The sequence below is a fragment of the Salpingoeca rosetta genome, assembly GCF_000188695.1.
Source record: "Salpingoeca rosetta unplaced genomic scaffold supercont1.43, whole genome shotgun sequence".
NCBI classification, from domain to species: domain Eukaryota; class Choanoflagellata; order Craspedida; family Salpingoecidae; genus Salpingoeca; species Salpingoeca rosetta.
Window position 1 is genome coordinate 208,061 of NW_004754891.1, and position 22,500 is coordinate 230,560.

Sequence of the window (22,500 nt, forward strand, 5' to 3'; positions counted from 1 at the left end):
GCGTCCTTGAACTGCAGCTGCGGCATGGAGGTGGACCGTGTGAGCTTGCTCATGAACCACAGACCCGTGTTGACGAGCCCAGACAGGAACACCGCCCCACAGTGCGGCCCGCAGAAGGAGATGTACGTGTGCAGTTTGGCCTTGGCAGCGCTGCCAGCGCCGTCCAGCAAACTCGCCCGCGCCCGGCTCAAATCGCCTCTTGCTTTCGAATCTGATGATGATGATGATGATTGTGCTGATGATGATGATGATGATGCCGCTGCTGTTGTTGCATGAGCGTCGTTACCGTTGTCGTTGTTGTTGTCGCTGTTGCTGCTGTTGGCGGTGTGCCCTCCATCCTCGAACAAACCAGCGAGGCGAGGCGAGGAGAGGGCATGGCGGATGACAAGATTCCCGAGCGAATGGCCAATAAAGGACACGTGCATCGGGTCGTGCTTGTGCATGGCAGACTCCACCGCCACAATCAAGCTCTCTGCCAGAAGGGGAATGCCCTTGTGTGTGTCGTCATCGCTCCACATGAGGAAGGTTGCATCAGGCAGCCACTGCTGAATCTTGAGCCGCACGTTGCGCAGATCGTACTGGTTACCCTCCAGCCCGTGCACACACACAAAGAGGTGCCGCTCCCCCGTGTCCAGCTGTCGCAACACATCACCCGGCAGCACCGACGGCAATTGCTGTAACCGCACGTCAGCAGCATTGGCGCTGGCAGGCTGTGCGCTCACGTCTGGCGTGGTCGTTGTTGCTGTTGCTGCTGAAGTGGTTGTGGTTGAAGTGGCTGTCTCGGTGCCTTTGGTGGCGCTTGTCGTCGTGTTTGATGCAGCATCGAGTGACGGCAGGGTGACACACGGCGCCGACAGGGCCATTCTGAGGGCCATCGTGTCCGCCAACACATCCGCAGCCGCCGGGGAGAGCGGCAGTGTCTCCAGCGCCGCCGTTACCGGGTCACGCACCTGTGACGTCATCAGCACGCGCTCCTGCAGTGAACCTCTGGAGGAAGCTTTTGAAACGCCGCCGCGAAGCTGTTTGGGAGTCCTGCGCTGCCGCCCGCCTGAACTCACCGCAGACGCCACGGATGCAGTGCTCGCTTGGCGGTGGCGGTGGCGGTGGCGGTGGTGATGATGATGGCTGGCTGTGGACGCATCGCCCTCCCGTCCAGCGGTGGTGCTGGTACCGTCGATGCTGCGTGACACGGCCATCCCGTCTGCTGCAGCTGCTTCCCGTGCTGGTGTTGCTGGCAGCGCACCGTGCACGTACGGGTTGCCGCGCTGCTGCCGCTCGCGGTCGCGATGGTGGTGGTAGTGCTGATTGTGGGTACCATGACTGTGGTGGTTGCCGTGGTTGTGGTGGTGCTGGTGTTTGTGGGTGTTGTTGTTGGCATGCTTGCGGTTGTGTCGTTTCTTGCGCCGCGAACTTCGAATGCGCGAAAACGGCCACCGCCCACTCCCGCACCCGCATCCAGCGGCATCGCTGTCATGTGCGCTCGCACGCCGTGCACCACCACCATACTTGTTGTTGTTGTTGTTGTTGTTGTTGTTGTTGTTGTTGTTGTTGTTGTTGTTGTTGGTTTGCACGAGGGGTTGGTGATCGGATTGGTCTCCGCTCAGAATGATGGCGTCAACATCAATATCAGACGCGTCAGCAGAGCTGTCGCCGCCACCACCTTCTCCTTCACCATCATCATCATCATCATCGTCGTCGTCGTCATTCTTATCATCGTGCTGCTCGACCAGAACGCTGGTGTCGTTGATGTTGGCGTCATAGTGGTTGGTGCTGACAAACACATCCACACCAGTGTGGTCGTCGTCTTCACCCGCATCATTTGCCATCACCACCGCCTCGCTCGTGGCAACCGTCGTGTTCAAATCTGCTAGCCCTCGAAACCCATACACACTGTCATCAGGGCTTGCACTTCCTCTTTCCCGACCATCATCATCATCATCATCAACATCAACACCACCAGCATCGTCGTCGTCGTCGTCGTATGCCAGGTCGACAATGCCTCGAGTGTCTGCCAGTTTGGCCGTGGTGTTGCGCCCGTACATGTGGTGTTTTGGGGACCGCAGTAGCATCATCTTCGAGCCATCTTCACCTTCACCTTCACCATCATCGCCACCACCACCATCTTCATCACGACCGTTGTCACTGTTGGTTGAAAACAGTTCTCTCCTCCTGTTTCCAGAATGCTCTGGCTGCCAATCCCCATCACCCTGCCGCTGCCCGCGGTGTGGGGCGTGCGCGGGTGTGGGCGGGCCCTTGCGCGGTGTCTGTGGACGAGTGGAACAGAGAGACGATGCGCGTGTTGTTGCGCAGCGCGGGCTGGACCACGGCGCCGTCAGCCGCTCAATGAAGAGCGCAGCCGTCTCGTCAGGCCGCGTCGCGTCTTCTGCAACTGAAAACACCTGAACACGCGGTGATGGTGGCGGCGGCGGCGGTGGCGGTGGTGGGATGTAAGTCACATAAAGCAGCGGAATGGGGCAAACGCGGAACCACTCAAGCATACACACAAGCACATACGCGTGCAACTGTTCACGCGCGCGCGCACACACACACACACACACACACACGTACGCACACTTGCATACACACATACACACTCGTAGCAGCACCAGAACAACGACCACTCACTGGGTGGAGGGCTGCGTTGCTGGTGTACATGGCTGATGATTGCCGGAACACAAGCTGTGCCAGGTCCACCGGCTTGTGTCCACCAAAATCCGTTGCGCTCTCCAGGACCAGTTGTCCAGTGGGCAGATCGCGCGAATACACGCCGCACGCCAGCAGCCGATGCATGTGTTGCCTGCAGGCACGCGTCGCCAAATTGCGCAACCGCGCGCTGTGGGCACCGAGCACGTGCAGCCCAAGCACGGCGTCATCCAGGGCTTCATAGATGTCCACGAGCTGCGTGGTGAGGGCACGAATACTGTACATGGGCACACCACCACCACCGCCACCACTGTTGCTGCCATCGCCACCATCATTGCGACCGGTAGCAGCGAGGGCGGTGTGGTGTCGCGGGCGCACGTGTTCATCGCGCTCGTCAAGGTCTGGTGTCTCGAGCATACCGGACAGCGCACCGCGGGCGGTGGCCAGGCCGCTGATCACGTGGGCCGGTGTTGGGGCTGATGATGATGGTGGTGGTGGTAAAGAGTTGGCGGTGGCACGGGTGCTGGATCCTGCGGTCTGGCCGTGCAGCGGCTGCATGCTGTGCACGTCGTGCTGCGAGTCGAGGGCGGTGACGGTGAAGGAGAGGAGAGCAGCGAGCGCCGCCCGGAGCTGATGGAAGCGGACCACAGGCGCTTCTGCTGTCGATGGTGTTGCTGATGATGACATTGATGCTGATGCTGAGGGTGTTGATGAAGAAGGGTTCGTGCTGGGTTTTGGTGTGGCGGAAGCCGTTTCTGAGGGCGTGACAATGTTCAACAGGGCGTCCTCAAGCTGCGCTTGCAGTGTCTCGCTTCGTTTCCTGCACAACATGTGCAGCAGTAACAAGTAAGGCATGCATACGTGTCAACTGTGAACCACAAAGTGGACGGTGTCTGGACTCGTGCAGCAGAGCACACACAAGTTACAACCTGCAACTACATTAACAGGTCACCACCAGCAAATACATCCACATACCACACACACACACACATGACCACCATCCACCACCAACAAACCACAGACCAACAACAACAAAGCACACATTACCACCATCCACCAACAACAAACCCATCGCCATCACGACCACCTCCACCAAGCATCGTGTTTATCGTGCGTACATTTGCTGCGGCGTCGGTGGCGGGCGAGACGGTGACGCTGGGGCGCATATCCCCGTGAGAAGACATGACACCATCACCTTCACGCCGCACATGTGCAGGAAGTCAAACTCCACCGTGTCGGCCCACAGGCGCTGCAGGCAGGAGAGCCCCCACACGTTGATGGTTCGCGTTGCCAGCACATCCTGCTCTGCTGCAGTGGCGTCGTCGCCACCATCGCCCTCGCGAGCGAGCAGCAGCTCAAGCACAATGGATATGGGGGCCTGGCAGTATGTACAGCGTGTATGTGTGCGGGGGGGGGGTGTGTTGAGTTGAGAGGTGCGAGGCATCAGAGCTGTGTAGCGTGTGCGGGTGGACGTGTGCGGGTGGACGTGTTTGTACATGTCAGCAGAGCGCACGCACAAGTAAGACTCACGTGATTTGGGATGAGAAGGTGGTGTAGCGGCGTGAATGCAGTGCACGACAGCGCTGTGTCAAAGTGGCAAAAGTCCCTCTTGTACCTGTGAGTGAGTGAGTGAGTGAGTGAGTGAGTGAGTGAGTGAGTGAGTGAGTGAGTGAGTGAGTGAGTGAGTGAGTGAGTGAGTGAGTGAGTGAGTGAGTGAGTGAGTGAGTGAGTGAGTGAGTGAGTGAGTGAGTGTATGTGTTGGTGGTGATGCAAAAGGCACAGGTGGTTGTCATATGTGGGCCACATCACATCAGGAAACGTTGGCTCAAGCACACTCACTTGACAAAAAACGTCTTGGTCTCCATTGTGATGGACGACGGGCTGCTTGGAACAAGCCGGCCCGAGCCAGGAAAGTGGCCTGGTCGTGGTGGTGTGTGTGTGAACGTCGTGATAGTGAGGTGAGGTGAGACAGTCACACGCAAACTTAGCCACTGTTTGAACTGGCATAGGAAAGCGCACTCGCTCAGACAAACACACATACACCCACACCCACATACACACACCCACCCGCCCACACACATACTGCACGTACCACAGCGAAACTCGAGGGCGAGGTTGCGTCGACGTGGGCTTTCGATGGGTAGGGCATCAGCAAGGACGGGCGCATCCGTAGTGTTGAGCGGCCGCTTGTCCTTACACGAGGCAAAAAGGCCAGTCAGCGTGGACACAGCATTGGGGCAACTAAGAGGCTGCTGCTGTTGTTGTTGTTGCTGTTGGTGCTGGGGGTGGTGTTGCTGATCCGTGCGCGCGTGCGCCCCTTTGGGCTTGTTTAGCTGTTGCAGCTGCTGCGGCCGAGCTGCGTTGCTCACCACACGTACGCGCACAGAGTACGTGCCCTTTTCAAACAGATCAATGTTCTCAAAGTCGGACACAGACACCAGCAGCCGCAGGCACCCACACAGCTCACCACCCACCATCACTCGCTCCCTTCTTGCTTGCTTGGTGTCCTGGTTGGTTGGCCTGCCTTCTTGTCTTTGTGCCGTTAGCAGTGCGTCCTAGATTTAGGACAGTTGTCCTACAAATAGTGCATCCACCAAATCCATCTCACCCTCCAACACAAGAAACAGCAGAACGCACAGCGCGCATCGCTTGCTTGTTGCTTGTCGTGTCGCACGCATCTCCTTCATCGCCCCCTCTTCATCTCACACCCGCATCACTTCCCACGCGCGTCTCTTCATACTTCAACGTGTACGCAACAGACGTGTTGTCCTTGTTTGTGTTGTCTGCCTTCGCTGAGGTTGTGAGGCGAGGCTGTGCAGGCAGTTCTTCTCTGCGAGTTTAACTTGTGGGTTGTCGTAGCTTCGTGCTTCCCGTTTTCTTCATCTTCTTGGGGGCTGTGTCGTCCACCGCGCAACATGGAGGAAGAAGGCATCGTGTTCCAAGGCCCCTGCTACAAGCAAGGTGGCGTCGTGAAAAACTGGAAGCGGAGATGGATGATCTTGAGAACAGATGGTAAGCATGAATCAGCCCGTTGTGTGTGGGGATGTGGTGTGCTTTTGCGCGCGTGTGCGCGAGTGTGCTGGGGTGGTGTCTGTATGTGTTGTTTGTGTGTGAGTACGTGCGTGTGTTGCGTGCGTGTGTGTGTTGTGTATGTGTGTGCGAGTAAGTGCGTGTGGTGCGTGTGTGTTTGTGAGTGAGTTTGTCGTTCGCTCTGGGGGGGGGGGTGCGTGCTGTGCCCACCTTCACATGAAGTGACCTCCGTGGCCAACACTTTCCCCTCTGCTCTTTGCTACCTCTTTACACAACACACCCTTCACTTTCTTCGCTCTTATTAACACTCCCTGCACTCGATGCCCTCCTTTCCTTCCTCCTTTCCAATGACACTATTATCTGCGATAGGGCGGCTGTACTACTATGCCATCAACAACTCCAAAGTGTACCCGAGGGATGGCTTCAAGGGCGTGATTGAGGACTTTGTGGATGTGTGCCAGGGAGAGACAACAGAGTTGCTGACATCGTGGCCACGGGATGCGCCGCAATCTTGCAGGTTCTCCCTGCCAACAAACCAGCGGACATACCACATCTACTGCGACACAGCGGCAGAGTGCCAGAAGTGGGCGGAACACCTCAACAACACATGCAGACAAAAGGCCAAAGCAGACAGGCACTGACCCCTGCGCCCATCGTTGTGTGTGTGTGTGTGTGTGTGTGTGTGTGTGTGTGTGTGTGTGTGTGTGTGTGTGTGTGTGTGTGGGCGGTTCTTTGTACAGTGCGCCCTGGTTGTCGGGTGTGTCGTGAGGGCCTTGCCAGTGTGGCCTATCGTGTGTCACGCGATGTGAACTGTTCTGTGTCAGTGTTCCGGTGGTGCTCTGAGCGTGTGGTGGTGGTGTAATGCTGTGGTGTTGCTGCTGTTCGTGTCCGTTCGCTGTAACGCGGATTGATGATGTTTGTTACTCGCCCGCTGTCGTCGTGTTTTCTTTCACCGTCTCTGCTCCTGTCATCGCTCCCTCCAACTGTTTCTTTCACTGCCTGTCCATTCCTTCATCGTCCGCGCGCCACAACCACACACACACACACACACACACACACACACACACACACACACACACACATGGCGTTGCCGTGCAAGTCCACACGCAGCTTCGTGTATGTGTGTGTGTGTGTGTGTGTGAAGTTTCATCGTCCCTCCTTTGTCTCCCCCTTGCCGGAATTCCTTCCTTCACATTAGCTGCAGTTGCGTCTATCAACCCCCCCCCCACTTGTTCGCTTTGCTTCCTGTTCTTCGTTGTCCCCTTGCATGTTCTCGCGCCGATGATGGGAGGCACTGGTTTGTCAGACACCCCACCGTGTTCCTCCCTTCTTTCTCATCAGCATTTGCTTCTTTCTTTCCTTCTTTCCATTCATTTGTTTTGGTGTCAGTGTGTAAGGCTGTTCACAGAGAGTATAACTAAGAGTCGACACCCAATAGTCGTGCACATGTGTGTGTGTGTGTGTGTGTGTGTGTGTGTGTGTGTGTGTGTGTGTGTGTGTGTGTGTGTGTGGTTGGGACACTGTGGCAGTGGGTAAGAGTACAGGAACAAAGACAAGGGAGAGCAGCACTGCCATGGCGCATGTGGGTCGATCATAACATGTTCATCAGACGCATGTGGTGGAAGGGGAACAAACAGGAACGGATGGGAAGAAGGGGCGAGCGCACAGAGGCAGAGACAGAGACAGAGACAGACAGACACACACACGCGGACACACATACGTTACACAGACAGATACGCGCACACACATACGTTACAGACAGACACGCGCACACACATACGTTACACAGACAGACACACGCACACACATACGTTACACACCACAACACACCACGACACACACACACACACACACACACACACACACACACACACACACACACACACACACACCGCGACACACGCAAGTTATGTTCTGGTGGCCGACGATGGCGTGAGGGTGGCGAAAGGAAAATCCCAGAGCTTGCTGGAGATGCCAAATCCAAGGGTGGAGTGGCGGTAGTGGTGTTGCATGTGATGCCGCTTAAGGCGCTGGAAGTAGCCCGTGCTTGGGCGGCCGTGATGCAGGTAGTAGTGCGTCAGGTCATAGGCAATGTAGCCGAGCAGCGCTCCCGCCGTGAGGGCGTTGGCCACCTCGCGCGCCATGGTGAGGTGGAAGACGAGGTAGAACGGCGCCGTCATCATGAGGCCCGCCATCGGCGGAAACACCAGGCGCCCGCGGTCAAGCGGGAACTTGTGGTGTTGCCCATGCAGGATAAAGTGGAACTGGATGCCAAACGCCGTGCCGGGGAACAGGATGATGTGGAACAGGAACCTGTGCAGGCAGTACTCCAGGAAGGACCACATGAGGATCCCGGTCAGGAAGATGCCGAGGAACGGCCACAGCGCCAGCACCTGCGTCGACACCATGGCCGGCGACACCAGTGCCAGCGGTGACATGCTCCAGTCCAGGCGGCCGAGCGCGTCCATGGACAGCGCGGTGATGATGGGCACCCACACAATGGGAATCACCCACCACGGCGTCCACGAGAAGAACTCATACAGATCGCCGGCAAACAGCCTGTAGCTGCGCTGCGCCGAGGGCTTGTGCACCCACTCCCAGTACTTGTCGCCAAGCTTTGCCACTTGCGGCACCATGGGCCCTTTCATGTCCACGACGCCAAGGCCTTCATCAAGCTGCGCCTTCTTCCCGTCACGATTCGCCATTTCTGCTGCCCGTGCTGCTGGTGCTGCTGGTGCTGCTGTTGCTGTTGTCGTCATCCTTGCTGCTCCGGTTCTCCCCATCGCCGCAGGTGCAGGCGAAGGCGGGGCCATGCCTTGTGATGTGTGATGATATGTGGGGCTGCTGGAAAGCGAGACGTGCGGACATTGAGACGTGGATGTTGGTGTGTTGGTACGGTGTGGTGTGAAGGACAAGCGGAAGCAAGAAGCAAGCGCACGAAGCCGTTCATCAATTTGTGGTGTCGAGAACGGCGAGATGTGGCGGAGGCTGCTCACCACCTTTGGCTCGCATCGCCTGAGCAACACCGTGGCAGTGGTGGACACGGCTTCCACTGCTGCACACGGTGCCGGTGCCGGTGCCGCCGCGAGGGGAAAGGCCTACTCCTATCGTGACATCTTGGCAGCCAGCGCTGCCGTCAGTCACAACCTCAAAACATCCTGGCTTCGTGAGTGCGCGTGTACGTGCATCCGTTTGTTTGTGTTTGTTTGTGTTTGTTGGTGTGTGTGCATGTTGGTGTGTGTATGTGTTGTGGGCTGATGTGTGTGTGTGTGTGTGTGTGTGTGTGTGTGTGTGTGAACGATTTGATTAACCGAATCACAACCTGCTCAACTCTTGTTCCATTGCCCTGTTTGTCCGTCACCATCACCATCACCATCACCATCACCATCACTTCATTGTATTCCCTTTGTTCTCTCTTGGTGACACGGCCCCTTGATTGGCTTTGGGCAGCGGGTGGAAGCGAGGGGCAGGACCTGGGCCAAAAGACTGCCCCCGCAGTGGCAACACTGGTGAGGCCGTCCGTCGGGTATGTGGTCACCATGCTCGGCACGTGGATGGCTGGCGGCACATGCGTCCCTCTCAGCTCCGCGCATACATCGAAAGACATCAGCTACATCGTCGGCAACTCCGATTCCAGCGTCCTTCTCACGCAGCCGGGCGATGCGCCAGAGTCCTTGCTCTCATCATCCTCCGTTGTCACGGAAAACGACACGGCCGTGCCTGTTGTCACATCGCCTCCCATCCAAGAGCTCATTCGCACTGGCGATGAGCACCTGCTGCACATGTTGGCCTCCTCGAAGCGCGTGGACGGCTCGCCAACCGATGCTGGTGACTCGGGTGCGCTCATCATCTACACAAGCGGCACCACGGGTCGTCCAAAAGGTAATGCGTGCGTGCAATTTTGTGTGTGTGTGTGTGTGTGTGTGTGTGTGTGTGTGTGCGCGCGTGCGAACGTGTGTGTGTGTGTGTGTGTGTGTGCGCGTGCGAACGTGTGTGTGTGTGTGTGTGCGAACGTGTGTGTGTGTGCGAGCGTGTGAATGTGCGTGTTGCCACTTTATGCGTGGGATAGCAGCAACGCTCTCCGCTGCAATCTTTAGCATTCTCTCACGACACGGCTGCCATTCCCCCTCCCACACACCCACATCAGGTGTGCTGCTGACGCATGATAACCTGGAGCACCACGTGGGCAACCTGCTCTCGGCCTGGAGATGGAAGCCCTCGGACTACATCCTCAACTTCCTTCCGCTGCACCACGTGCACGGCGTGGTGAACGTGCTCCTGTGCGCGCTTGCTGCGGGCGCCACATGCGAAATGATCCCCAGGTTTGATGCGGGCGCCGTGTACAACCGCCTCCTTGATACCACCAGGCCTGCGCCGTCCAAGTTCATGGCGGTGCCCACCATCTACAACCGCCTTATCCGCGAGTACGACACGCGCACGGCCGAAGAGCAGGCCGCGTTTCGCCGCGCGTGTGATCGCGTTGATCTCATGGTGAGCGGATCCGCCGCCCTGCCAGACCCCGTCATGCACAGGTGCGCTGTGTATGTGTGTGTGTGTGTGCGCGCTGTGTATGTGTGTGTACTGTGTACGCGTGCGTGTTGTGTGTGTGTGTGTATGCGTGCGTGTTGTGTGTGTATGCGTGCGTGCGTGTTGTGTGTGTGTGTGTGTGTGCGTGCGTGTGTGCTCTGTGTGTGCGTGTGTGTGTCTGTGTGTGGCAAGCGCTGTTGTACCTCCCATCGAGACGTGTGCCAATGTGTCGCGCGCGTTGGGGTTGAACCACATCCGTTACATCCATCACATCAATCACATCAATCACATCAATTACATCAATCCCTCTCACCCCCACTGTCGTCCTCCCCCCTTCCACTGCTTCAACTGGCAGGTGGCAGGAAATCTCTGGGCACACACTGCTGGAGCGGTATGGGATGACTGAGATTGGGATGGCGCTTGGCAACCCATATGACGGGCCCCGTATCCCTGGTTTCGTTGGTCGTCCCTTTAACAACGTTCGCGTCAAGGTGTGGTGCAATGCACAATGGTGACATTGGTGGCGGTGATGGTGATGGTGGTGATGTTGGTGGGGACAGGTTATCGTTTTTTTTTGTGCGTGCGTGCGTGTCAGGGTTGAGTGTTGTCGTACTTGTATTCACACACGTGTGCATCATACACACACACAAACACACACACACACACACACACACACACACACTCACACACTCACACACACACACACACTCTCTCTCTCTCTCTTCTCCTTGCCTCGCAGATTGTTGGTGATGACGGCGCATGCACGTACGACTGCCGAGCTGCGGACTTTTCTTTGGACTGGACGAAACTCGCCACCCGCCCCAGCGTACGCCATGACGATGACGATGATGATGACGGGAAAGAGAGAGAGAGAGGGTGTGTGTGTGTGTGTGCAAGTGCCACATATGGTGCTGGCCAACTGGGAACTTCGTATGCGCGTTCGCTCACAAACCCACAACCATACATGCACGCACACATGCATGCTCACGTGTCGTAACCGCCTGCCCTCATTGTGTGTGTATGGTGACAGGTTGACCGAACGCGTTTGGAATCGCTTGGAGAAGAGCTGAAAACGTTACGCCGTCCACAGGTCACAGGTACGCTTGGTTGCATGCATACATGAATGGTTGGACGGATGGTTGGGCGATGCCGGAGGAGTCGACGAACGCACGTGCACTCGCCCGACAAATAGTGTTCATGCGCACGCGCACACACACACACACACACACACACATACCACGACAGATGGTAGTGACACTGTTGAAGGGGAGCTGAGGGTCTTAGGCCCGAATGTGTTTGCCGAATACATCAACAACGAGGAAGCAACGCGAAAGGAGTTTGATGATGAAGGTTCGTGTTTGTGTCAGAAGTGTTCTGCGCGCATGTGCGCGTGTGTAGACGCTTGCGACTCAGGCTGTGTGTTTGTGTGATGTTTCATTTGGCTCGAATGTTGGTGTTACTGACCACGAGCACCACTCCTTACCATCCATCAATCCACATCAGTCCACACTAATTGCCGCACCGATCACCACCAATCAATACAACCGCACATGACCATGCCACATACAGGCTACTTCAAGACGGGTGACCGCGTGCGTTACGACCCCTCTGTTGACTCATACGCAGTCCTTGGTCGCATGAGCGCGGACATATTGAAGGTTGGCGGGTACAAGCTGTCCGCTCTGGAGATTGAGAGGGAATTGCTTGCGCTGTCGTTCGTGCAGGAGTGCGCAGTTGTCGGCGTTCCTGATGAGGACATGGGTCAGATTGTTGGTGCCATCATTGTCCCGTCCACTGGTGATGGTGATGGTGATGGTGATGGTGATGGTGATGGTGATGAGATTACACTGGAGCGGTTGAACGCTGCGCTGGAGAACCGACTGACAGTTTACAAGCGCCCGCGGCTCCTTAAGGTGCGCATTGTGTGTGTATGTGTGTATGTGTGTGAGTGTGTGAGTGTGTGTGTATGTGTGTGGTGTGTGAGTGTGTATGTGTACACGTGTATGTGTGAATTGTGTATGTGTGTACGTTTGTGTGTCCTGCGCATGTTTACCCTTCGAACTAACTGCTCACCCATCCATCCATCCACACACACACGCACACACACACACACACACGCACACAAACTTACACTCGTATACGCACACACACACACACACATACACGCACACCCACACATACACCCACACACACAAACGTACACACGTATGCGCACACGCGCACACGCGCACACACACACACATACACACGCATACGCATGCACAGGTTGTGAGCGAGATTCCCAGAAATGCAATGGGAAAAGTCAACAAGAAGACCCTCGTGCATGTGTTTGAGGAGTGAGAGAGAACGCGGGGATGGTTGAGCGATACACATGCAAACACCCGGAGTGTTTGCTGTCAATCACATTGCTTCGCAGCCTTGAACTGTTACACTGGATTACCAATGTGGCTGGCGAAGCTTGGTTTGTTTAATGTTGGAGCGTTGTGTTACTGCTATCTTCAATCAACAAGAACAATCAAGATGTGCATTCATTCATCAAAGCGATCCGCGAACACAACGTTGGCATTCGTATCCTCAGAACAGTCATGTTACCAGTCAACCACTCACTCGCATGTGTGCGCGTGCGCGTACACCTCACACACACACACACACACACACAAACACACACACACACACACACACACACACACACACACACACACACACACACACGCTCTCTCTCTCTCTCTGTGCATCACAAACCCTCCCTCGTATCATCTCTGCTGCCAAAATTTCACACCAGCGATCAGCATCGGATGCCAAAGTCGGCATCACATCACATCAGTGCATGCCACAATTGGCGTTCGTGGGTGCGTGCTACTCGCGGCGTGCTGTTGGGTGGTCGCCAGCGTGGCGCGTGCCCTCATCCTGCGCAACCTGCTGCTGCCGCTGCAACAGACCCGTGTGTACACGACGAGCCGACCTGAACACAGAGTGAGTGAGGGAGTGAGTGAGGGAGTGAGTGAGTGAGTGAAGCCTTGTGCAGTGTGGTGGATGTACAAGCACGAGTGCTTGGGTTTGCTGACGTACGATTCGCGCAAGTCCTCGCGAGGGTGGACGTGTCCAAACTTGTTTTCGTAGAGAGAGCTCAGCGTGCCAGCAGGGTACGGTCTGCAGAGGAGGAGGAGGAGGAGCCAACCGCACTGCCGCATGAGAGCAGAAAGCCGCAACGAACGTTGTGCACAAGAAGAGGAAGACAGACAGGCAGACAGACAGACAGACAGACACACACACACACACATACACGCACCCAGACACATAGACACAGACAACACACAAACACTGGAGCACGGAAATTGCACCTGTGCGCTGGTTCGTGCTCGATGGGCAATTTTTCCACAGATCGAGAGCGCCGTCGTGAACCGCTCCGGCCACTCGAACACGTGCTCGCGTCGTCTCCGCCATCCGTTGCTCTTGCTGTCGTTGCTGTCGTTGCTGTCGTTGCCTCCGCTGTCGCTGTTGCTTTCGTGTGATCACGTTGTTTCAGCCTGTCCTTTTCTCTGTCCTTGTCCCTCACCCTTGTATCGCCGATGCTGCTGCTGCTGCCGGCACGCCGCGATCTCGCTGGCGACACACGCGCAGACGACGCACGCACGCGCGTCTGTGGAGCAGCAGTGCGGTGTGTCGACGTGACAGTGTGCTGACTGCGACTGCCAGACACACGCGACTCTGCAACATGCCACCTCGTTGCACCAGCGCCCCGCTGCTGCTGTTGTTGGCTGTGTTGGCTGTGGTGGTGCGAGGGAGTATGGTGCACGTGCTGCTGCAAACCTGCGCCACGCCTGCTGGATCGAGACGTGCGCCGACTGGTGTGGGAAAACGACGATGACGACGACATGGCATGCAGCACACGCACATCCTCCGAGAACTGCGCATCAATGTGCTGGTGACTCGAGTGCCACTGCATGTCGGCGTGGCTCATGGTCATCGCAGCCACACTCGTCTCACGATGCTGGTGCTGGTAGTGCTGGTGGTGCGAGCCCTGGCGTTGGAGATGGGTGTTGTCGTACCACGGCGGATGCGGTTGGCGCGCTCCTTTTCGCTGTGAATCGAAATCAACGTCAAGCTGCAGGAACTGCGTGCTCAAGTGGCGTTGTGGCGGCGGGTGTGACGCCTCGTCGTCATCGTCTTCGTGCGTGTGTTGTTGTACCTGTGCTGTGAAGCTCATGCTTCGATGGATGTGAGTGAGCGATGATGCAGGCACGATGCTGCTTGTTGAGCCGCCACGAACATGTGCACTTGCACTGCTCATCCTGCTGCGCGCACGCGTTGGAAGTTCGCCTGCCTTCATCCGCTCATGATGGCCTCCACTGTTTCCACTGTCGTTGCCAGCCGCCTCTCCACCCAACTGCTGCTGCTGCTGCTGTTTGTTCGGTGGCTGTGGATGGTGGTGATGCTGCTGCTGTTGCGATGAAGTGAGTTCCGTCAGGTCTTCTGTGCTCCCGTCTGCGAAACCAAAATGATGGCGGATAGACAAGGGTGAACGAGCGTACGTACACTCCAAACTTATACACACACATGCGTACATGCGCTCGTGCATGTGTATGTGTGTGTGCGTGTGTGCGTGTGTATGCATATGTATGTGTATGCATTTGTGCGTGTATGCAGCAGCAGTGCCCCACCCACCGACGTGCTTGGCCGCGGGTGAGAGGCCCCTGGCCAGTAGCTTTGGGCTGAGCGACTCTGCGCGCACGCTCGTCGCCAGTCCGCTGCGGCCCATTCGCGGACTCGACGCATACGACCGGCAGCTGTGGTGAGAGAGAGGGGGGGGGGAAGGAAGTGAGAGAGTGAGAGAGTGTGCGTGCGTGTGAGCGAGAGAGTGTGCGTGCGTGCAAGTGAGAGGGAGAGAGCCAGCAAGGCAGAGAGAGAGTGTGTGTGTGTGAACCACCGGCTCAGCTGTACAGATGCGAGGCAGCTTATTGAGTCCACCAGCATGACATGAGCCATGGCTCACACTTCACCTGTTGTTGTTTCGGCCAGAAATTGCGTTTGTGATTGCAGTCGGTGATCCGATGGACGCTGAGCGCGTTGACCGCACTTCATCCCCAGACGACACAAAATCCTGCAAAACGGGAGGAGGGGTTTCACATGGGCAAGAGGGCGTGATGTCAAAATGATGGGGAGGGGAAGGATACGTGGGGGTGAGAGAGAGAGAGAGAGAGGATGCTACAGCTGTGCAACGCCGCATAACCACACGGGTTAACACACGCACACGCACGTGATATTTGCACACACGCACCAGGACGGATGGGGAGATTTCAGTGATAGCAGGGCGTCTGCTGTCACCGTCGTCATCGCGATGAACCGCTGCGCTCTTGCGGGCGGCGCGGGCAGCAACGCGATCCTGATGATGATGATGATGATGATGATGATGATGATGATGATGATGATGATGATGATGATGATGATGATGATGATGATGATGATGGTGATGATGATGTTGTAGTTGTAGTTGTAGTTGTAGTTGTAGTTGTAGTTGTAGTTGTTGTAGTAGTAGTAGTAGTAGTTGTTGTTGTTGTTGTTGGTGAGGTTGAAGTGCATGGTATTTGTTGGTTGGTGGTGGTGGTGATGGTTGGGAGGGGAAGCGCAATCTTCAGAGCATGTCACAGCGGTGCAGGAGGAGACACGGGGTGTTGCGTGCGCATACGTTTGCGAATGTTGGAATGCCGCGATTGGAGAGGCGCTTGTACTTCTCGCGGAGGCGACTGCAACCAAGAAAGGTCATGTGAATCTTGGAAGCAGTTCAACAGGGACACGCGTTACACACACACACACACACACAGGCACACACAAACAAACAAACAAACAAACAAACAAACAGACAAACAAACAAACAAACAAACAAACAAACAAACAAACAAACAAACAAACAAACAAACACACACACACACACACACACACACACACACACCTGCTCATGCTGGACCTGCGGCGGCGGCGTGTCGGTGTTGAAGCGAACGCGCTCGCACTCGATGAGCGTGACATGCGCCCGCTACCCTCACTCTCATTGTCATCATTGTCATCATCGTCGTCGTCATCATTGTCTTCCGAATCGGCATCCTCTGTTGTGTTGATGACAACGAACAAGATGAAGCGTGTGGATGGTGGTGGGTGAAAAGTGACAGGCGAAAAACGTGCATCGTGTCGCATGAAACAACGTCAACGTGCTTACATCGTACATCACAGGCAGGCAGACATACAGACATGCAATACAACACCATGGCGCACATGCACACACAGACCCCCCCCCCACACACACACACACAGACACACACACACACACAGACACCCCCCCCACACACACACACGCCGCCAGTTACCTGGAAAGTCTTCGGGTGGTCTGTGTTTCCCCTTTGTTTTCTTCTTCTTCTTCCTGCGCGTCTTGCCCTTGCCTGCACTGCCCGTCTTCTTGCCCCCCGCCAGCACCGAGGGCTCCGAGTCTGCGCGCCGCAGCAGCTGCAAACGCAATCCTGCCTGTTTCTTCGCAGCAGCGTCGTGCAGGGCGCGCTCGCCAAACCGGAAGCGGATCTCTGCCTTCTCCGTCTCGCCTTCCGACGGGGAGCTGTCTGACCCTGGCGAGTCGTCCTCGTCGTCGTCGTTGTTGGCCGGGTCAGCGAGGAGGGCGCTGAGGCCGGAGGCGCCCGTGTGCACATCCGCACCCCGCTGCATCGCCTCTGATCGCAGACGCGACCACAGCAGGTTCGTCTGCACACGCACACAAGGCAGTGAAGGGTGAGATGTGCTGAGAGAGAACAGTTGCGCATGTGATGACGGTGGTGGTGAAGTGTGACGACGCAGCAATGGCGACAATGAACGAGCACACACACACACACACACACACACACACACACACACACACACAAACACACACACACACACACACAAACACACACACACACACACACACGCACACACACACAAACACATGCGCACAGTCGTGCAGCCGTCCATGCACAAGTGTGCACACCTTAGCTTGGTCCGGGTCGCAGTAATCAAGCAGCGAGTCGAAGAATATCTCACCAAGTTCCTCAAAGTCGCCTGCACACGAATCATGAACGACAACACATCGTGTGGGTGCATGTGCGAATCAAGTACCAATCGCCCAACCAACACCCGCACTCTCATGCTTTCTCTCTGTCTCAACCACCCAAAACACACACACACACACACACACACACATGGTCGAAACTGGCGTTTCTTGAGCCGCCCCATGGTACTGCCACAGAATGTCGCCTCCATCGTAAACGCATTCACAATGTTCTGTAGCATGTGTGTATGTACGCGGATGTGCGTGGATGTGCGTGAATGTGCGTGTGTGTCATGAATACATAACAAGCGTGTGTGTCACGCACGAGCGGACAACAAGCATCAAGTAGCATTGGTACAAACGTGCGATGATGCCATTGATGACTCACCAGCTCCCTCCACGTGACAACACGGCCCGTCGACTCTTTGCATTTCTTGACGCTGAACTTGGAGCTGTCAACACCCAGAACATGAATGAGCAGGGTTGTCGCAAGGAAATATCGGGCGGCAAACACATCCACCCACGCCTTCACCCCCACCCCCACCCCCACACCCACGCACACGCACACGCACACACACGCACACGCACACACACGCACACACATACACACACAAATACACACAACTACACCTTTTGTAGGAGAAGTGTGCCTGTCCGTTGAGGTGCATGATGAGCGGGAAAATGCGTTCGGTGAGCAGTCTGTCTGGGTTGGTCCTGTTGTTGCAGCCGTAGATGAAGACGTTGTGCTTTCGACTGTGCCCGTGGAGATCGCAGTACATCACCACAGGGCGATCCCGTGCCAGCCGTTGCATCATAATCTGGCGAAGAGGCGGTGGCGCGGTGACGGTGATGGAACCGTCAACAGAAGTGCATGATTGGCATCTTGTCGTACATACACATATACCCATGTACCCATGTACACAAACACACACACACATACACAAACAAGTGACACACCTTGACGGAGTAGATGGTTGGGTAGAGCTCGCGGATGGTGTGCTTGTATGTCCTGTTGAGGTCGACGCCCGCGAGGGAGCAGCGGTAGTTGCCGACGATCACGCCGTCAGGATTCAGCATCGGCACAATCTTAAACACAAAGTTGTCGCGCAGCAGCTGGTGTATGCAGGTGTGCATATGTGCGTGTGTGTACAGGTGTGAGCACGGATATGTGTGTGTGTGCGTATGCGTCTGTGCGTGCGTATGCGTGTGTTGGGGGAGTCAACAATGAACACTGCGTCAACGTGTTACACATGCTCTTGTACGCGTGTCGCAGCATCACAAACAACACACCTGTGCGTCCTCTGTTGTTCCGGTGATAAAGTCCAGAAATCCTTTCATCATCCACGATGCGTTTGTTTCACCAGGATGCACTCGCGCCGTGATGATCACGCCCTGACGCAACCAGAGGTGGTGATGATGATGATGTGAGACGACACTGTGACACGACTCATGACACACACACACACACACACACACATGAATACACACACACACCCACACACACACATAAATACACACACACACCTACGCACATAACCACACACACACACACATACACCTATGCACATAAACACACACATACACATGAGCACATAAACGCACACACACCAGCACGGACCTTGCGGGTCTCCATCTCCGCCTGCGGAACACCGAAGTTTGTGACGGTGAGAAGGTCGCACACGTTTCCCGCGAGTGTTCGGCAGAGGACGCGGTGGCGGCAGATGTTCTTGGAGCTCTCAGACTGCATGAGCGCCGTGATGTAGTGTTGCAGGTCCTGTGGTGGTGTTTGAGGGGGGGGGGGGGAATGGTGTGACATATGAATGGCAATGGTGCGGACGATGGAGTTTGGACTTGGCACAGACACAGACACAGACACAGACACAAAGACACACATACACACATACACACACGCACGTGCACACGCATGCACGCGCACACATACAAACACAACACACACACACACACACGCACGTGCACGCACGCACACACACACGCATGCACGTGCACATACAAACACACACACACACACACACACCCATGCACGCGCACGTACGGAGTAAGTGTACGGATAGCAATGGGCAAAGTAGACGGTGTCGTTGTTGGCGGGAAACTTGAATGTCCAGGACAGCGTGTAGTGGTGGCGATCTGTATCGTTGACATTCACGTGATTGCGGAAGTAGCACACGTTGTCACCACCACGATGCCACCTGTACTCGAGCAAACCACAGTGCAGTGGGGAAGCGGTGAGTGTCAGGAATGAGCACATGAAGACGCAACCAATGACCATGTGTATGTTGTTGTTGTTGTTGTTGTTGTTGTTGTTGTTGTTGTTGTTGTTGTTGTTGTTGTTGTTGTGTGTGCGTGTGTGGGTGTGCATTCTGCGTCTCTGCCTTTGATCGCTTCCCCCTCCAAACATTTCACAATTTCACACCCGATTTGTCGTGATTTGTAGAGGTGGCCGGAGAACACCACGGGCTGCATGCCGTGGTTGTACAAGCTGTCAGACTGGGTGGGTGGGTTGGTTGGTAGCCGTGTGTGTGTGTGTGTGTGTGTGTGTGTGTGTGTGTGTGTGTGTGTGTGTGTGTGTGTGAGCAAGTATGTGTGAAAGCGTGAAGGCGCAGCAGCAAGGAAGGCTTGCATACAACAGAACAATGGATGCACGCGTGCACACACACGCGCACACAGGGGATGCGACCATCAGCATGTCTAGCCCAGGATCACCTTGAGGAGGTTCATGATGTTGAACGTGTACGTCTCGCCTCCCTTCATGTTGGTGACGCGGAAGAAGAACCACTGCGTGTGTCGTGTCGTGTACAAGTCGGTGGACAGGTCAAGCATGTACTCCGTCGGCCCACTGATGATGATGATGATGATGATGATGATGATGATGATGATGACGATGATGATGATGATGATGATGATGTGCAGAGAGGTGACGTGAGTGTTCACGGATGCGTAGTAGGCAAGTGTGCTCAGATACCATAACAACGCAAGCAGTGAGGCAGCTAGAAGGCAGATCAAGAGCCACGTGGAAACACACAGACACACACACACACACGTGCGCACGCACAGACAGACAGACAGACAGACACACACACACCGCACAAACAAAGCATACATCTTTGTGGCTGTTTGGAGATTGCCGCTTTCAAAACAGGAGTCGAAGTGCAGATGGTCCTCATCGCCAGCTGCTCCACTCGACGCAACAGCACCGGACCCGGCGTCCGCATCCACTGCATGACGCAATGCGCCGTTGGATCCATTGTCACCGTTGATTGCGTTCAGGGTATCGCTCTCCTCTGAAATGGGTGTGTATTCACGCACGCGTGATGGCAGGAACTGCGGAAGCAGCAGCAGCAGCAGCGATAGTGGTCACAGTGAGTGTGTGAATAAGCGTGTTCGTGCGTGAAAATGTGCGTGTGTGTATGTGTGTGTAGATGGTAGACTCATGAGGCAGCGACGCGATGACGCCAACAGGCTGCAGGTTCCATGGTGTGCATGAGAGGGTTGACCTGTGGTGCAGGGCTGATGCGGCGCTCGTACACGACTGGGCCGGTTCCGCGAATCAGACGCACACGCAGTCGCTCCACGTACCCTGTTGCAGACGCAGGAGAAGAAGGGGGAGGGTGTGTGTGTGTGCGTGTGTGTGTGTGTGTGTGCGCGAAGCACATGAAGGCGCGTGAGCACGACCGGGAAGGAAGGGCTGTCTCACAGCAGCAACGAGTCACACACAAACACTCACAGCAGACACATGCACACACGCACCTGGGTCAGCGCGTTGGTGGAATGGCTCAGGCTCAGGGGCGTTGTAGTATGGAAACGAGGGCGCAGGATACACCATATCAATGTCCGTTGGCCTGCGTGAAGCCGTCAACAGGGTGCGGGCACACGTTAAGGGAAAGTGGGGGGGGGGGACGGTGTGTGCGTGTGTGTCAGCTTGTGTGTTTGTGTGACGTGGGGAAAAAACGGGACGAATGGAATGGCCAGGCGTAGCGAGAAGGCGAGGCACGTCACGAGCAGAGTGGCAGCTCAGGGAACCACACCATCTGGGCTGCGGTTGCGTGTTGGTATCTCGTTCCTGTGGAAGGACCGTCTTGCGATGCATGGGTGTCTTCAGCTTCGTCACCACCTACACGCACAACCACGGTGACACAGCATTCAGCAAGACCAAACAGGTAGCAGGTGTCAGTGAGTTGGAAAGACCTTTCCCTGGGTGGCTTGTGGCAGGATCGAGTCGCAGCCAGACAAGCACACGCCACACGCAAGCATGCGCTTGCCATCACAGCGTACTTGCACAACAAGACCCACACCACTACGCAGCACGTTTCCAAGGCACGACACAACAACAGCCATAGCACAGCATGTCATTGCACCTGTTTGCCTCCGACGACGACGTATTCCACTTGGGTGCTGAGCTTGGCTTGCTCTGCCGTTGACATGGGCGCCGATGCCCTGCGCTGCTCCGTGTGCCGCACAGCGCCACTTGCGTCGCGGTCCTCCTGGTCTTCGCCGTCAGCGTTGGCAGCGACCGATGTGTTGGAGAGGACATCGGTGTGGTATTCTTTTGCAATGCCATCGTAGAAGCGGTGGCGGATCTCGTTGTGCCCGCCCAGCATCTTCTCAAGGCGTTCGCGCAGCCGCCGCTCCACATCGTATGACATGGCCAGAGGGGATGCGTCGCCCCTCCTCTCACACCACACACACGCTCACACACTCGCACTCTCGCACACACGACTCTCGCTCCCTCGCAACTACAACAACACCCTCAACAACAGCAACAACAACAACGACGAGTGTATCCGTTTTTTCGCGTTGCGTTGATGATTCGATTGCACACTGGCTGGCGATGATGATGAACGTGTTGCTTGGTGGTGGTGGTGGTGGGAGGTTGTTGCTGGGCAGGTGTGCGCGATGGGGAGTGGCTGCAGTGATGAATGCGCGGCGGGGATTGTCCCGCGGCGTGGTGGCTAGGAGTAAGAAGCATCACAAGCAGGCAGCAGCAGCGGCAGCGACGGGCCAGCAGGCTGGCGCCGACGAGCACCTTGAGCTCATCCGCAACATTGGCATCATGGCACACATCGACGCGGGCAAGACCACCACGTATGGCAGTGTGTGTGTGTGTGTCTTTGTGAGCGAGTGAATGGGTGAATGTGTGTGTGTGTGTGCGTTTGTGAGTGAGTGAGCGGGTGTGTGTGAGTGTGTGTGTCTTTGCGAGTGTGTGTGTGTGTGTGTGT

General features: G+C 56.0%; 6 protein-coding genes across 6 annotated transcripts in view; 3 read left to right on the forward strand and 3 right to left on the reverse strand.

Moving 5' to 3' along the window:
* The window catches only part of PTSG_11331 (uncharacterized protein), a 5,632-nt gene extending 416 nt beyond the window's left edge, over window positions 1–5,216 (reverse strand). The window contains exons 1-6 of the mRNA XM_004987633.1: window positions 4,736–5,216; window positions 4,483–4,561; window positions 4,174–4,258; window positions 3,762–4,021; window positions 2,626–3,463; window positions 1–2,399 (exon numbers count right to left, since the gene is read on the reverse strand). The exon at window positions 1–2,399 is cut by the window's left edge and continues 416 nt beyond it. Of these exons, the coding sequence (XP_004987690.1) occupies window positions 1–2,399; window positions 2,626–3,463; window positions 3,762–4,021; window positions 4,174–4,258; window positions 4,483–4,561; window positions 4,736–5,120 (4,046 nt within the window). The 5' untranslated portion in view covers window positions 5,121–5,216. The remainder of the gene's footprint in view (window positions 2,400–2,625; window positions 3,464–3,761; window positions 4,022–4,173; window positions 4,259–4,482; window positions 4,562–4,735) is intronic.
* A 6-nt stretch (window positions 5,217–5,222) lies between these two features.
* Window positions 5,223–7,120, forward strand: PTSG_11332 (uncharacterized protein). The gene is made up of 2 exons (XM_004987634.1): window positions 5,223–5,655; window positions 6,043–7,120. Exons 1-2 carry the CDS (start codon window positions 5,559–5,561, stop codon window positions 6,312–6,314), a joined length of 369 nt encoding a protein of 122 aa, XP_004987691.1. The 5' UTR covers window positions 5,223–5,558; the 3' UTR covers window positions 6,315–7,120.
* Window positions 7,028–8,638, reverse strand: PTSG_11333 (fatty acid 2-hydroxylase). The gene has a single exon (XM_004987635.1). It carries the CDS (start codon window positions 8,484–8,486, stop codon window positions 7,581–7,583), a length of 906 nt encoding a protein of 301 aa, XP_004987692.1. The 5' UTR covers window positions 8,487–8,638; the 3' UTR covers window positions 7,028–7,580.
* Window positions 8,635–12,753, forward strand: PTSG_11334 (uncharacterized protein). The gene is made up of 9 exons (XM_004987636.1): window positions 8,635–8,839; window positions 9,124–9,555; window positions 9,821–10,205; window positions 10,556–10,691; window positions 10,940–11,026; window positions 11,231–11,297; window positions 11,446–11,550; window positions 11,770–12,113; window positions 12,466–12,753. Exons 1-9 carry the CDS (start codon window positions 8,650–8,652, stop codon window positions 12,538–12,540), a joined length of 1,821 nt encoding a protein of 606 aa, XP_004987693.1. The 5' UTR covers window positions 8,635–8,649; the 3' UTR covers window positions 12,541–12,753.
* Window positions 12,754–13,056: 303 nt separating this feature from the next.
* Window positions 13,057–21,927, reverse strand: PTSG_11335 (uncharacterized protein; the record flags this gene model as incomplete). The annotated part of the gene is made up of 24 exons (XM_004987637.1): window positions 13,057–13,162; window positions 13,270–13,350; window positions 13,542–14,408; window positions 14,862–14,987; window positions 15,201–15,301; window positions 15,479–15,583; window positions 15,887–15,944; window positions 16,166–16,299; window positions 16,546–16,944; window positions 17,207–17,277; window positions 17,418–17,499; window positions 17,655–17,718; window positions 17,897–18,084; window positions 18,224–18,379; window positions 18,557–18,658; window positions 18,885–19,040; window positions 19,320–19,473; window positions 19,698–19,771; window positions 19,988–20,120; window positions 20,385–20,605; window positions 20,779–20,861; window positions 21,032–21,123; window positions 21,310–21,395; window positions 21,640–21,927. The coding sequence occupies 24 exons, from the start codon at window positions 21,925–21,927 to the stop codon at window positions 13,057–13,059; spliced, it is 3,927 nt and encodes a 1,308-aa protein (XP_004987694.1).
* A 68-nt stretch (window positions 21,928–21,995) lies between these two features.
* PTSG_11336 (uncharacterized protein) overlaps window positions 21,996–22,500 on the forward strand; it is a 6,931-nt gene continuing 6,426 nt past the window's right edge. The window contains exon 1 of the mRNA XM_004987638.1: window positions 21,996–22,366. Within this exon, the coding sequence (XP_004987695.1) occupies window positions 22,113–22,366 (254 nt within the window). The 5' untranslated portion in view covers window positions 21,996–22,112. The remainder of the gene's footprint in view (window positions 22,367–22,500) is intronic.